Source organism: Antrostomus carolinensis, unplaced genomic scaffold, assembly GCF_000700745.2.
Source record: "Antrostomus carolinensis isolate BGI_N321 unplaced genomic scaffold, ASM70074v2 scaffold34929, whole genome shotgun sequence".
Taxonomy (NCBI): Eukaryota; Metazoa; Chordata; class Aves; order Caprimulgiformes; family Caprimulgidae; genus Antrostomus; species Antrostomus carolinensis.
In genome coordinates this window covers 1-16,796 of record NW_010337015.1, presented here as the reverse complement: position 1 = coordinate 16,796, position 16,796 = coordinate 1, and the positions used below count along the sequence as shown (strand labels likewise).

General features: G+C 35.3%; 1 protein-coding gene across 1 annotated transcript; it reads left to right on the top strand.

Moving 5' to 3' along the window:
• Positions 1-2,434: 2,434 nt before the first annotated feature.
• Positions 2,435-16,056, top strand: LOC104530481 (transmembrane channel-like protein 1; the record flags this gene model as incomplete). Its single annotated transcript, XM_010175071.2, has 6 exons — positions 2,435-2,578; positions 5,301-5,445; positions 7,467-7,661; positions 13,973-14,152; positions 14,373-14,525; positions 15,928-16,056. Coding segments are annotated over exons 1-6 (870 nt in total), but the record flags the coding sequence as incomplete, so codon positions are not given.
• Positions 16,057-16,796: the final 740 nt, after the last annotated feature.

Below are 16,796 nucleotides of genomic sequence, written 5' to 3'. Positions count from 1 at the left end.
CAAGTGATCCTTCCCCTCTGCTCTGCCCTGGTGAAGCCGCATCTGGAGTACTGTGTCCAGTTCTGGGCCCACCAGTTCAAGAGAGATAGCGAACTTCTGGAGAGAGTCCAGTGAAGGGCTATGAAGATGATTAAGAGGCTGTAGCATCTTTTTTACAAGGAAAGACTGAGAGAGCTGCATCTCTTTAGCCTAGAGAAGAGAAGACTGAGAGGGGACCTTATCAATGTTTGTAAATATCTAAAGGAAAGGTGTCAAAAGGCCAGACTTTTGACACAGGGCCAGACTTTTCAGTGTTGGCCAATGACAGGACAAAGGGCAATGAGCACAGGCTGGAACACAGGAAGTTCTGCTTAAACATGAGGAAAAACTTCTTTACTGTGAGGGTGACGGAGCACTGGAACAGGTTGCCCAGAGAGGTTGTGGAGTCTCCATCTCTGGTGATGTTCAAAACCCCCCTGGATGCTTTCCTGTGCAAGCTGCTGTAGGTGAACCTGCTTTGGCAGGGGGGTTGGACTAGCTGATCTCCAGAAGTCCCTTCCAACCCTACCATTCTGTGATTCTGTGATTCTGTGAACCAGCAAACATTGTTTTGTTCTAAAAAACCCTTCACCAGTCTTAAAAACAGTAAAGAAAAGATCAGCTTAACATATCCTTTTGCTTTTTTTTGCACTTGAAATTGTGCTAATTTTAGTACACAACAAAGAGAAACAGTTTTAGGTTTTTTACTTGGAATTCAGTTTTAACATTGTATATTTTACAGTTCAGATAACAATCCAAATCTTCAAGTCTCACTTCAATAAAGCATTTGACCAATATTCTCATCTCACTCTTCTTTTATGTTAGGCTCAGAAAAGAGTGGAAGTGATCATCAATGCATGCCTACCTTTACACAGCTAAAGATATTTCAAGTCTCATGGTGAAATGCAGCCAGCAAAGCCCAGGAAATAACATACTGAATGATAAACAGTGGAGGAATTATCTCTGACTTTGCAGAACACAGTGACTTAAAAAACAACTTATTACTTTGAAGAATCCAAAAGGCTCTCCAGAGCCGTGTTAGGCTGTATTGAAACCTGGGCTAAGGTGAAATTATAGAATGTTTTAATAAGCAAAAAACTGCAACAGGCATACTACTGAATTTGAAAGTGTCTTTACTGATGTACATTTTACCAGTAATTAGTAATAAATGTATTCTATAAGGCTATTATTTCCCTTACCAGGGATGAACATATCATTATCTGCTATGTGTAGGCACATCCCTCAAAGCTAGTCTGACATGAAGAAGAATGAGATACGTTGATTACCAAATCAAGACATTTTGAATAATATTTGTTTATTATATATTAATATTTCATTTTCAGCTTAGTATTGTGAATTAGGTTTTTCCAGATAACACTATGACTCATTTCATATATAATAAGATCTACAATAAATTAAATGTATCTTTTGCAAAAATATATATGAGAAAGATGTTTTTAAGTAAAATGAGAAACCAAAAAGTAGAAGGGAAGTAAATGGCTTTTTTAATTCATAAAAGCTTCAGCTTACTGTGTTAGTGTCAAAAGAACACCCAGTTACACAGTCAAATACTCTATTTGACTTAAAATCATTATATCCAGCTGGAACTTCGCCATGGCTGTGCATGTGCAGAGCTGTCCTTGTAAAAGATATGGTTACAGTCTTCTTGTAGGAGATGAGTTCTTCCTCTAACCTGAGGATTATCAGGAAGTTTTAGATATTTGTATCATTTAAGATACCAGCAATTGCTTACAATTAATCATGTACTAGTAAATAATTTTGAAAAATCAGAAATGCAACCCATAGAAGAGAGGATAATTCTTATTAAGATTTTTAGAACACTTTGAACTGCTGAGACAAGGAAAACTTGTATCGCAGGTTTCACAGACTTGGAGTCTAAGTGTTAAAAAACCTCATATACTGAATAATCATCCATAAAATGTAGCTAAATGTTAGTAAATGTATATTAAATTATCACCCCATGAGCAGAAGACAACATTGCTAGATAAAGAAAGCGTATGGGAATTTTATATAAAATAGGCTATTCAAGTAAAATTTAGAAATGTGAAAATTAGGTCAAACATCTGACATTTTATTTGCAATAATTTTGTAAAACAAATTTTGTAAACCAAAATGTTTTTGGCTTTACAAGAAGTATGCAAATTAAAAAGTTTTGACTGATTAAATAGTAGATGGTGTGTTCGTGAAGAGTTTTAAAGATAAAAGATTTGAACATTGATATGAAATGCTCTAAGTATTTTCAAATGAGAGATTTTCCATCCTGTGAAACTTATTATAGTGATGCTTATGACTGCTTTGAATACATTGAAATGAATGTTTCAGTACATTGCTATTGGTACAAGATCTGATTATGTGCATATTCAACAGACGTGACATAATTTTTGCTGACTTTTCAGGGCTTTGCACAGTATTCTGTACTCTTTTATGGTTATTACAATAACCAGAGGACAATTGGATGGCTCAAGTTCAGGATGCCTCTTTCGTATTTCCTTGTTGGAGTTGGGACTATTGGCTACAGCTTTATGATTGTCATTCGAACGTAAGTTCTCCTCTACTCTGGAATAAAATGCATTCAAAAAGGCAGACAATTCCACTGTTGACTATGTTTTTTAAAATATGCTAATTGTAAGGGCAGTACAATGCAAGATCAAGTGTAAGGTCAAATATATATAAGATTCCTTCAGCCTGTGTTTAGTTACCTACTGTTCTGTACCAACAGCTTTGTTGCAGTATCATGGAAATGGGAAAAATCTTTGCCAAAGTAACATAACACTTCCGTCCTGCAGCTTCAAAGTGAAAAATGAATGCGTAAAGTAAGGAACAAAGCTATCAAACCGTCTTTTCATAATATTCTGCATCTAGCAGTATGTAAGCTAACATCCAGCAAATTCAATTGTTCTACCTTTAATGATAACCTTATGTGAGTCAAATTGTTCAAAGAAGGAAGAAGACAAGAAATAAAGAAACACATGACAAATAATTCTGTGTGTAACTCACAGCCAGCCGTAAATGATTCTCAGAGAGATGATAGTGGTAAGGTCACATTTGCACAGTGGTATAGAATAATTAATGTTACTGGCCATAGTAAAGGTTTAATATCCTGTGGAATGCAAGATGATCCCAGGTACTGTGAGAACTATGCTTAATATAATGCTAACAACATAATGTTAAAAAAGTAGGAAGCATAGGGATAAGTGAAACACGGACTAGGCAGTACAACTGGCAATATGTTAGCTTTTTAGCTCTCAGATTCTGGACTTGAATCTTGTCTTAGGATCAGAATTTAAATGAAATAAAATTATTATTCTATAGCCAAATTCACTATCGGAATGAACTGTGATAATTCTGATAGTTTCTAAGGAGATAGGCTGCTAATGAATATAATCTTTAATCTTGCTTCAAGCAAGGTGACCACCTACTACAATAATATAGTTAGCTATAGTGGTGGCTTTAAATGATGCCTTTGGTTGAAAAAAATCAGAGCATTGCATGTCAAGATTCAAGGACACTTGTGAATATAGAGAAAACTGCAGTTAATCTATTTCCATGGTTTTGTGCTGAAGCCAGTATTTTTCCCTTGCATGAGCACTAAATTAATTCATGTTCTGTTTTTCAAATATTACGCAGTTTCCTGCACAGGGCAAGAAGCATTTCAGAAAAAAAGAAAAAAAAAAGTCTTCAACTTACACATATGTATTTTTGGAAGAGGAACATAGCTATATACTACTACAATAAAAAAGTAATTAGTTTAGCTTGAAAAAATACATTAAAATATTTTTTAAAATGTAGCTGTGAAGACTAGAAAAGTCAGCCTCAGACAATTGTATTCCTATAAATGCCACCCAGACAAAAAAAATAATAATAAAAAAAATATTTTAGCAGAAAATCCCTGAGGCCCAAACAAAGGAATATCCTTATGGAAGAAATACATTGTAGGTACTAACTTCCCATCTGGCCACATGACACAAATGCTGATCAATATTTCAGTAATCTCATGAGTAGTTCTTCCAGTCTTCTGCTCTTTGCTGTTTATCCAGAAGACAACACAGTGGGCACAGGAACTAAAAGGAGTGTAACAAGAGTTGCTACCTTTTCTCTGCTGTTTACTGAGATCTATGAAAGGGAATGTCTATGTGAAAGAGGTTGTGAGGATTCTAAACACTACTATTCTGGTTATGGAAAATATTTAGGGCTTATCTTCCCACAGATCTTCCAGTGCACAACATAAAATGGAAACATTTCTGGTCTCAAAGAAATTATATTCCAACCACAAGACTGTTCACTATTTCATTAGGAACTATTGAGAAGGAAATATCTTAGTCTAGAAACCAACAGCAGGACCAATCCTACCAAGAACCTTTCTTGATCTCTGTCCCTTCTGTATATGAGCAGTAAAACAAACAAAATAATCCCAACCCTTGTATTGGTTATTGGTTTATGACAGCTTGGAAATATTTTCTGTATTATTTACTTACTATTCTCTTCCTAGATTTGAGAGTATATATTTTATTGGATAGTTAAACATGTGATATGTAGAATGCATTGATATTAGTAACATAACTTTGCTGCATTAGTGAAATTTAAAATAGGCATTGTCTTTCTCTAACCAATAAAACAATACAATACAGAAGACTAAATGCTTTGTACTCTACTGTCCTACTAAATGGTTTGTACCCTACTCCATCCTTGTGCTTAATGGTTTAAATTGTGATAAAGTATGCAGAATCAAGACTACTATTATTGCATGAATGACACCACTTTGCAATAGAGAAGTTAGTAGCCAAGATTAAATCATATCACTGAAGAAACAATCTGGTATTTGTAGATTCTGTTATAAATCTTGTTTATAAATACATAGAAGATGAAAGGGAAAATAGAAAGCTGTATCAGTGATACTTCTGTACGGTATAACCAGATTTTGCTCTGGCTTGTTGTTTTAGAATTCTTTTTTTCTCTTTGTGAATTCTCTAATCAAATCTATTGCAGTTCAGGGTGCTCTACAGTTTTCTACTTGAGAGATCTTGATATTGTTTTTCTACTGAGTTTCTCTGAGGTGTTAATGAAATGTGTATTGTGAGCTCATAAATTGTATAAATATTAAAATCTCAGTCCTTCTCTCTTGTTTCAGACTGAACTTTACAGGTTTGGTATAACATGACTGACTGCAATTATAGGGGTTTTTTTGGAACAATTTAAAAATCATGCTCACATAGCAGAACTAGTTTTAACGAGGTCTTCCTGTGTCTTTCTGGCTTTTGTAGAATGGCAAGGAATGCAAATGAAGAAGGTGGTGGGGATGATACTAGTTTTAATTTCAGCTGGAAAATGTTCACAAGCTGGGACTACCTGATTGGCAATCCCGAGACAGCAGACAATAAGTTCGCCTCCATCACAACAAGCTTCAAGGTAAAATAGAGCTCACTAAAGAGAGATAACTTGATTTGTCTTTCACACTGGTGTGAGTCAGAAGGATCTAAGAGCAAATGTTAGCTGTGCCAGGGGCCTAGAAGCTTAAATGAGAATTGGGCAGCTCTGTACACTTCTGAGTCTAGGTCTTTGTGCCTTGCCATCTTAACTTTTTCCTTTTGATTGTTGAAGAAAAAAGCATTAATGGCATCTATTGTGTTGTCTGTGGTTGCAGTACTCATTTTAGAAAAAATATTCTACTGTAAAAATAATATTTTCCATTTTCTCATCTCTGTTGACTTCCAGTTTCTATGGTGCTTGTCTGAATTTCTTTTTTTTTTTTTAAATGTTGGTGATATTTTGCCAATCTCACATTATCATCTTCTTTCACTACACTGAAGAGATACCATAGGATAAAGCAATAGGATCAGCTATAAAGGGCTATTAATCATGTCAGAAGAATTGGCCCCAGAATTTTGAATGTATGCTTGTTTTTCAGCAAGAAAAAAAAGGTTACTTTCCTTTCATAATATATATTTTTATTGTCAAATTAATTATGAAATATAGCTCAGTTTGCAAGTAAATGCAAGGTGTTCTTACACCTCTTTTCAGTTTATAGGGTATGTTGATTTCAAGATTCATTGTGTGAGGAATCTGGGGCAGGATGCGAGATGTACCACAGTGAAAACAGTGAAGAGGGTATATCCTACCTGTTCAGTGTTAAAGAATGTGTTTCTACACTGGGGTCACTGGGACACACCAGTGCAGCATGTAAAGGAAAATTTAATTTTCAATGGAATACAGTGAACAAGATGCTAGACTTGCAGTCACACTGACAACATACAGCATGGGAGCTGGAGGACCAAGCACCAGCCACACTTTCCAATCACACACAACACCCATCCATTCTGCAGTGATGATATAGCCAATATAGCAACTCCCCCTGGTCACCATCCCAGCTCCAGGCATAAAAGATAACTGCATTCAAAGTCAGCAGAGAGAAAAGATCCCAGGAAAACAAATATTGAAGAAATACTGACTGAAAGCACTGAAACTCTGTGAGCTTTCCCTGACCGCCTATTAAGGTCATTTGCTGAAAGCTATTTGGAGAAGGATACAAATCAGTTGAGACAGAAACTTATTTTTGAGAAACAAACTCATGAAGCTTTACTGTGATCTTTGCATATGAGAAAAGAACCTCAGAGAGAAAGGGTGAAGTGTTGGCTTAGGTGATGTCATGGGAGTTTTCCTCAAGAGCTCCTTCAATCTCCTTTCATTTATGTAACAAACACAAGCTGTAAAAAAAGCAGAGACATGTAGAGTAATTATTATAATGCAGGAGTTCAGCTTCCCCTCTGGGCAACTGATCTCTATACCAAAGCTGTAACCAAACTCCCTTTTCATGAGGACACTTCAGAGCAAAAGCCCTTTCTGCTGGCAAAAGTAAGAGCTGGAGATTATAGTTACACCAGAGTCATAAAATTTATCAGTCCTTGCCAAGGGTAAATGTGTGGCAAATGTTTTATTCTGCAGTCTGAAGCTGTCCACTGTTTGCTTTTTTGGGGAGGACTTCTACATCTAAACTGTCTTTTCTTTCCTTCTGAATTGCTGGCTTTCAGAATAAAACTTCTTGCTCTTTTCTCACAAATGTGCATTTTTAAAGTATGACAGTTCCTTTTCTGGCAACTAATCACACATTTATCCTTCTGGGTCACTCAGCCTCATAACACCTTGCAAGCTGACAGAACATACTGGTTTCTTTTTGGCACACAAGTGCAGGTGTAATGAGACTCAGTGGGGGGTCACTCAATGGAAGCAAAATGAACTTTAGGGAGCCAAAAATCCAGGGTCTGTCTAAAATAGATTTTATGAGACAATTTAATCTCATCTTAAAACATGATGCCCAGATGTATATTCACATCTTTGTAATTTATTTAAATGACTTTTAACAACTGGGGAAGCAATGTGGCGTCTTGACCATTAAAGTACTCATAATATTATTTTCTTTCTAACAAATGCAGGAAGCTATCGTGGAGGAGCAGGAAAGCCGAAAAGAGGAAAATATTCACTTGACTAGATTCCTGAGGGTTCTTGCTAATTTCTTAGCCCTATGCACACTTGCTGGGAGTGGCTACCTCATCTTTTTTGTTGTCAGAAGATCCCAGAAATTTGCCCTGGAAGGTCTGGAGAACTACGGGTGGTGGGAAAGAAATGAAGTTCGTGCTAGTGCATTTCTAAAATAGATGTGGTTTGCAACTGTGTTCCTCCACTTTGCATGTTGCCTTTTTATCCTGAGAATTTAAGTGCTCTGAGTGTGGGTGGTAAATGTCTAACAAAGGAATTGTTCTTGTCTCTCTGTTTCCTGCTTCATTAAAATTACTATTCCTTGGCTGGTTCTTTCAAATGTCTCTTTGTACTTTGATTTTATTTGAGGCCTTTGCCTTTACTCCTCTGTGCTCTTTTCACTCACGAGGTCTCTTCAAGGGGCCTGCTCTCCTTTGCTTTCCTTCTGAGACTGGCCAAATAAAGTGGCTAGTGTGTGGGCATATCCAAAGTTATTTGGGGCTTCATGGATACAACTCTGCAGTGTAGCAACAAACTCATGCTGTCTAGTTCCAGCTGCCCAGGCCAAGCAACCAATGCCTTTTTGTTTTGCTTAATCTGCTTTCTTCTAAAGCAGATTCAGCCTTGCCTGACAGAGGCGTACAGTGAAAGTAATTGTGTTTCCTAACATTGTGCTGTAAGCACCTAAAGTCAGTGTTGCTATATGAAAACCTGGACAGGTTTTACTTTCTTAGCAAATACACTGTTGCGTATGTTGTAAAACTAGCTTTTTGTTACTAGAAGCTCATCTTCTGAGCTGGAGTGTAAAGCAGATTCCTGATTTAAGGTAAGACGAAAGATGCTAGCCTCACAAAGCTGCTGGGATGCGTGACAACGGAACGAGGAAAGTCAATCCCTAATTTTCAGCACCAAAACCTGACTAAGAAAGTAACATAAAAAGCTCCATCAATCCACCTCTGAAATCCAGAGAAATAGGGCTGTTGAAATTGGGCTAAGTTACTTGACAAAAGTTATTACCTTTAGATCTGATAGGGAAAAAAGTAATGTACAAACCTGCTTGGCTTAAAGCAACATGAGCTCTAAGTGTGACAATAGACTAGCAGTTCAGGAGGACTTCAGTTTTCTCTCACTTGAAAGGTATGGTAACAGATTTGTACTAACAAGTACTGTGCTACTGAAAGCTGTTATATTAGCTGCAAACTGGAAAGCAGTTAAACATATGCATGTTTGCATTCATTGTTTTACTTCTGTTTGCCTTACAAAAAAATACTGGTAAGGAGACTGTATTACATAACAAAGATCTGAAGCACGCGTGTCTCTGAAGGAGTGTGCAGTGTGCAGCATTGCCGTTATTTAGCTAAAGAATTTTTCTTATTGACATGTAATGGACATATCAGTGAGGTACGAAATATTACACTTGATTGGATAGTAATATTTAATTACATAAATATATTTGGCTTCTATATAACAGCCATTTAAACATTTTTCTTATTTTCTAGATCAAGCTCTTTTATGTTTGTATCATTGATAAATGAATTGAGATTTTTGATCAGGAAAAAACCTCATAAACACTTAATATACTACTTAGAGCAAATGAAAATGCAACTCACATAAAATTCAACCATCAGGATATAACATTTACATTTTTCAGAAAAATATTAAGATACTTTTGTAAGTAATTTCATCACAGTGGATGTAGTAATGGATTAAAAAATGTTTACACATAATTATGATGTTCTTTGAGAAATCCAGGGCAAATACATTTTATATCATCTGTTCTGGAAGGTCACAGCCTAAGAAAGTGCCACTGTGGACTTTGTGGAGAACACCTTTTTCTCTCTGACTATCCTTCTCTGTCAAAACTTAAATTTCCAGACTCCCTCTTCATACTGGGAGTACCCACTTCTGTCAGGTCACAGGTCATATAATCTTAAAGATCATGAGAAAGGACAACTTCCACTAGACCAGGTTGCTTAAAGCCACATCCAACCCAGCCTTTAGTGATTCCAAGGAGGAGATATCCACAGCTTAAGAAGTTCAGAGAAAATGTCTAGTGTGTCACAGAGTTTAGGAAATTAGTGTAAACAGGCAGACTGAGACTGTTGAGGGATTCTGTCATAATTTGCTTTGCCCCTCATACATGGCTATGGCCTGGTGGTTAGTCATAGATCAATGATGATTCTGCACCATGTGACTATTTCCTCATGACTCTGGAAATTTTGCTGAAGTGGAGAATAATACCACTGATTCCCTTGGTAGTGTGTTCTGAAATTGGATGAAAATTGCTGAAGAAAATTGACTTTTCTCATTTGATAGAAAAAGGTTTTTAAACCTAGAAAGTATTATGAGTACCTCTTCGGTATTGAGGCACCATTTTCTCAAATACATTCCTGTAAAGTTTAAATAAAGCTCCTTAAAAGCAGAGAAAACTTATGAGGAAACAGGTTGATTTCTCTGAATCAGAGAACAACATTTGGGCCAGGAGGAGATAAGTTTCATATATTGATTTTTTTTTTCCAGCAACAAAAAGTATGGATTTAACATTTCTGATCTTGCAAGCTGAAGCAACCCCATAGATATTTTACCAAAAATACCCTGCTATTTACTTTAATTTTCCTAGTAGTGGATATGAAGTAGATTTATATTGAAGTTATTAAGCCATGTTGTCAATGCTTTCTTTAATTCTAGAAATTATCAGTCAGCTTTTAGTAGTATGAAATGTAATTTCTAATTCTAATTTATTTTTTAAAAATGAAACAATATTTACTAGAAAAATAGGTCTTTATTAGTGCTTTCTGCAGTATATGCTAGACAAATTTATGGCTACTGCAATAATTGTTAGAGGAAGCTATGATTTATTTTAGCTAAACTACTTACTCATAATGAATTTACCATTTAACCAACAAGCAGTCAATGTTCAATATTTAAAACTGTGTTGTTTAGATGTGATTGCAGTCACAGGATTTCTTACCAGATTCATAGCAGCTGGAAAACCTTGAGTAAGCAGTACTTTTCTGGCTTTCAGAGTGTCATGCAGGGACTTAGAAACTGTAGTCCTTAATGTCACAGAGATAAAAAAATGTGTTTTGAACCAGAGTTTTAATAATAATTAGTGGATGCCTCTTGGTTGTTATTGCTTTCTTAAGGAAAATTCTGTCTGAGTAGGGCAGAGAGGGCTTTTGTGCTTCACTCAGCAGCTACTTGAATATAGAACCATGTTGGTTATCAACCTTAACTCTACCATGTACGCATACTGGCATGCTACCCCTCTTCTGGCATATCATTCCACAATTTTTAAGTCATATAGAGCAGTGAAACTGACACTGATAAAAACAGTAAAAAAAAATATGATCCACCACCTGAATATAATTGATAGAATAGAAATCAGCTCCTTTCTGAAATCAAACTAGATTAAAGCAGCTAAAATTCAATGGATGATTCAATGGACTATTTCTTTGTTCAGCAAATTCCTTCACAAGAAACTAAGATGTATAATGATAACATATCTATGAAAATACATGAGAAATGTTTATGCTTTTGAAATATAGAACCTATCATAGTTTTTTGATTTTGAAAACTCAATCAGCTACATTTTGTCCCAGTAAAACATTGCATTTTTGATTGTAATAATTTTTCACTTTTCAGCTTGGCAAGTTTCTGTGCCTCATTTCACCTCTTATCTTTTCTCCAGAATTAGAAGCACTCTTGAGATGAGGAGCTTGAATAGTCAAGGCATGGAAAAATGCAGATAGAAAGTAAATAAGAAGAATATGCTTGCTTCATATAAATAGTAAAAAAAAGGCAGAATAGAATAAAAATATAGAAAACAAGAGAAAGAAAAACAATGACTCCTGTCTTGCAGTAAGGAAACTTTTAATAAAGTTAAGTTACTATATTTAAAACTGCCTAAAGGACATACTTTTTCTTCCAAAAATACATATTCACTATGTCTTCCAGTAGGAGAACTAAGGGACGTCAAAGGAATTAAATAGAAGCAAGGTGCAGGAAAAGCAAAAGGGAAGGAATGGTAGATGTGGCTATGAATGCCACAGTTTACATCCATCTGAAGGAAAACTAATCTAAGGCATGAAAGAGAAATCCTCTAGGGGTTACTAAATATGTAAAAACAACATCTGACTGAACAAGTACCCAAACTGAATGTAATTGGAGTCTAGGACTTATTGTTCATACATGTTTGCCTTGCTCTTGTTCATCCTGGGCGTCTGTTGGGCTAGGCCAACCTTTGGGGTGACTGGCGACGTCTCCTCTTATGCAGACATTTACCCCTGGAACTAGTTGCCACAGGAGAATATGAGACAACAGAGTCATTTTTTTTTCAGCAGGATCACAATAGGACTGAATATTTCTACTGATAAACAGAATATGCAGCCTGTTAATGTAAGTTTGAATTTTAAGAATTCATGATTGATCATTTTGGCTGTGGTTAATTCCTGCAGCTTTGCCATTTTGGGCCATAATAGGCATAAAATCTTTGGTTTAATGGTGACTGAGGCAATATGTGTTATAAATTACATTAGATACTTTGAAGACTTTAAGATAAAAAGTTTTACACAGTTCATTATGAAGAAAAAATAACCAATATTTTGATCATTAACACCTTATCACCTTTTAGAAGTACCAAAAACTAGGAATATCTATTCTCAGAAGAGAAAATGTATTCAATGAATTAATGCATGAAACCGAACATAACTGTTAATATAACAAGGTAAAAAGTGGCAGGAGATTTAAATATAAATTCTGCCTTTTTCAGTTATAATCCCAAGTGCTGCAAGAGATGATAGCTACTAGGTTTTAGATGTTTTTTTCTTTTTTGAGTGTTATGAGGTAACAGTGACTTCTTATTTTAACAAAGTAATTCCAGTTACAAATAATGGTATCTAAAAACAGAGGAAACATCAGTGAATTCCTGTAATTCTTTAAAAGAATCTCCATAGTTCTTACACGGTGTCACAAGCCATTAACAGAATGCACTACTGATTGCCTACAAATGCAAAAATCCAGTAATTAGCTCTAGAACTCATTAAAAAACAAGAATAGAAAAAAAGGAGAAAAAGTAATTTAATTCTTTTCATTAAGAATATCAGTCTCAAGGATGAAACTTTTTAAGAATGGAAATGTATATATTTGTAAGTGAGTGAGTTTATTTGTTGGCATAATGCCTTTCTGCTGTTATACATTTTTTTTAAAAAAGCAAGAGCAGTCCTAACTCTTTTGGTAGCAGAAAGTTAGAAATTTATTAAAGTTTATAATAGTTCTAGCAAAATGGATTTCAGCATGGCTGAGAAATGCTAGTTTCAGAGCAACTGGAAGACTAAAGTTGTGTGAAAAATTAATTTTTTTTGACGAAATAAAATATTTTTTCTTAATTTTTCTTATTTGGCTTCTTTTAGTACCATAAAGACACACTTTTTGTAATGAAATTTTATTTTAAATTGAAATTGAATAACTGCACTCTTAAACTTTTTCAATTATTTTCATTATTTGCTGACATAATAAATTAAAATCAAAAGGTTCACGCAGACTTGAAATAATTTTCAGCAATCATTTGGAAATGTTACATTACTAGAATATCTCATCTGTCTGTAGAACTTACAAGCTATGTTGTATTTCAAACTTTGTATAAAAACTAGTTATCTGTTTTTCTCAGTTTACTTTCAGGAAACTTGTTCAGTTTCCATACTGCTAAGATGATGAGTTAATCTTATTAGAGGTTTCTAAGAAAATCAAGCAGAAAGGAGTGGGTTGATTATAATTTGCTTATGAAGTGAGGACTTGAGATCTGAGACAGACTGGAGAGCTTAGCAATCACCAACTGTATGAAATTTAACAATAGCAAGGGTCAGATTCTCCACCTAAGTAATCCTGGTTGTACCTACAAACTAAGGCATAAGAGGCTGGAGAGTGGCTCCACAGAAAGAGATCTGGGGGTTTTGGTTGATGGCAAGTTGAATATAAGTCAACACTCTGTTCTGCCAACCAAAAGGGCCAACCATGTCCAAAGTTGCATCAAGCACAGCATACCCATGGTTGACTGAAGTAACTGTCCCACTCTACACTGCACTGGTATGGGCCCACCTCAAACACTGTGTGCAGAGATGTTGCATAAAACTCTACTGGAAATAGATCTTGCTAAGTTCTCTGACTGTAGAATTTTGATTAAAATGTAGATTCTAGTCAGAATAACTAACAATTGGTTATTTTGGAGGTTTAAGTGAAAAGTAAAAAAAGTTCATATCTATCCATCTGCAGTAGATTACAACTGACTATTCAGGCCTTTCTTCTTTTGTGAAAACATCTTGTAATTCCTAGAATGGATTCTGTTTTTCATTAAATAAAAAACTAAAAGTAGTAATACAAATGCACCCTCCACCCAAATCAATAATAATAAAATAACTTGCTGTTAACATTTTTTTTTTCTTTTTTCCCTTTTTCTCCTTCTCAGGTGAATATGGTTATGTCACTTTTAGGAATGTTCTGCCCAACTTTATTTGATGTAATTAGTTCTCTGGAAAACTACCACCCCCGAATAGCTCTAAGATGGCAGCTGGGACGAATCTTTGCTCTTTTTCTTGGAAATCTCTACACTTTCATTATTGCCTTAATGGACGAAATCAATCTCAAGGCAAGCTATTTACTTCCTTTCATTATTTTTAACATGTAGCTGGGCAAGGATGAAGATTTCTAGCCAGCCATAGACATGTCAGTGAAAGACATTATTTTCTTACTGTACTGTAAATCACATCTGTGCCTGAGCTGGTAATGGGAGTCTTGCAGTAGAAAAGGTTGAAAGTTGGTAACAAGCTCATTTTAGATTTTTTTCTCCAATTTATTTCTTTACGTAGTTGGAAGAAGAAAAGATAGTCAAGTATAACATGACAATATGGGAAGCCAGTCTGTACAATGGTACTATCCCAGAAAATTCGACTGCTCCTCCAATACAGGTGGACCCTGCAGATGTCCCTAGAGGGCCATGCTGGGAAACAATGGTAGGACAGGTAATGTAACTGCTTTGAGCTGATATTTGAAAATAGGTCATAGTCTGTTACGAGATATATCTAAAGCTACTTTATTTCTGCTAGTAAGTGGCACTAAGTTGGGCAAATGTGAGGAAAATCAAATATGGGACTCTGAGCTAAAAAGTTGAGTAAAAATATTTGAGTTTCTTTAGACTCTGTTTAGTATTGAATTGTTTCTTCTGGTAGTTGATAGCATTGAAAGCATTTATTTTTTCCCCCTACTTTTCACTATTCTCTTAATTTATCTTTCTCTCTGCAAAACCTGTTTAGCAATTTTGAAAAGTGGGATTCATTACAACTCCTAATAAATGTGGTAATTCTCACTAGAATTTTTAACAACCAAAATAATTTTCTGACTACAACAGAGCTATAGAAAAGACATAAAGAGTAACTCAACAAGGAAATATGTGATAACTCTTAAAGGAATGTGCTTTTGAGAAGGCATCTCTATCTTTAATGAAGTAACATAATGCAAAAGAACAATCATGTTTTAATGGTAAATCTGCTCAATCACTTTATTTTATTCAGCTGAACATTTGTTCTTAATGACCTATTAATATAAAATGCATTTTCTAAAGAATTTTCTAACATCCCCCTTTCCCTTGTTTGAGCATACCCCATTGTTGTTGATTTGTGCTTGAGAATGAATTCACCACTGAATCACAACTTTCGCTGTTATTCTATCACTCTGACAATTTCACCCATATGGTTATCTCGACTCCTGACTGAATAAATCACCAGCAGGGAGTATTCAGGCAGGAAAAACAGCCCTTCTATAGTTTTCACTGAATCTGAATACTAAGTTAAGAATACCCAAAGCTCATAATTGCACTAATGTTCTCCTTAATTTCAAAACAGGGAGAGTAATAACGTTTTGGGATAGTGGGTTAAGGCCTGTTACAGAATGGTTTAGTGGGACTTACTAAAATAAAAATAGAAGAATGAGGATTTCCATTAGGTTTGCCTTTTTTCCTCTCCAAATTCACTAGGAGTTGGTGGTCCTTAGAAAGAAACCCATTCACTTAAAAAAAAAAAAATTTTTTTTTTTTTAATTTCCAAAGTCAAAAGGATCAAAAGCAGATTAAGATCACTTCAGATTTCTGTTATAGCAGTAGTCTTGGCTGGAAGCCTTTCTCAATCTAATAATGCCCTGGAAGTCTCATTTGGTAATATAAGCACAAATTAGAACAAAGAATATCTCTAGCAAACAAGGGACAGTTTTTCTTCTGGCATTTTTCAGAATTGGTGAATGTAGAGGAGGAGCAGTCTTTTCCATATTGAGGTAGGGTAAGCATAATCAGGAATCTAGTCCAGTATTTAGTTATTATTATAATTATTAATTACTTAAATATATTCTTAAAATAAAATATTGCTCTTACAGGAATTTGTGCGCCTGACAGTCTCTGACACGATGACAACATACATCACAATTCTAATTGGCGATTTCTTGAGAGCTGTTTTTGTTAGGTTTTTCAATTACTGCTGGTGCTGGGACTTGGAGTATGGATTTGTAAGTATCTGATTGGCTATTTTAAATGGATTTGTCAGATTATAACTTCACGTTTTTGTACTAAATTACATTTTCTTTCCAATCCTATGGAGTTAACAGTTGGCTAGACACATCATGTTCAAAATCCCTGAACACATTGTGCTAGTTTTTCTTGGAATTTCCTTATGCTTCATTATTTGTCTTACTCTTCAAACTTTGGTAACTTTAGGAATTTTTTTTTTTTCATTTGATTGTGTAAGAAAGCTGGGTACATATTTTTTCACACATGTCCAGTTTGAAGATTCAGTCCCTGTTCCAGAGAACATAAACACATAGATTTCTACAGGATTTCAGATAGGGTCTTCTAGCATACTAAGGCACCCAGTGTTTTTGGAGAAAATTATGAAATGACTTGTCCTAGAAATATTATATATATTTTTGCTAGAATTAGTTTAGCTGAAATACAGTTAGTAAGCCCCATAACATAAGTGGTTGTAGAGCTCTTCACTTAGGAGTTAAGACTTTCACTCTTACACAGGTCTGAGCTAAGTTAAATTAGCCAGCTAAGATAACCTCCACTCTAAGGTCTGTTGCTGCTTTTCCACCATAGTCAGGGTGCTGGCAAAGCCTGTGAAGGTCTTGAAGCCTCTTTTGTACTTACTGAGAGCTATGGACAAGAACTGTGTCATTTAAAGCTGTCTTGGGTACATCTGCACGAACAACCGGGCAAACAGGGCGTGGTGCGTCAGAAGGGTGTGGCG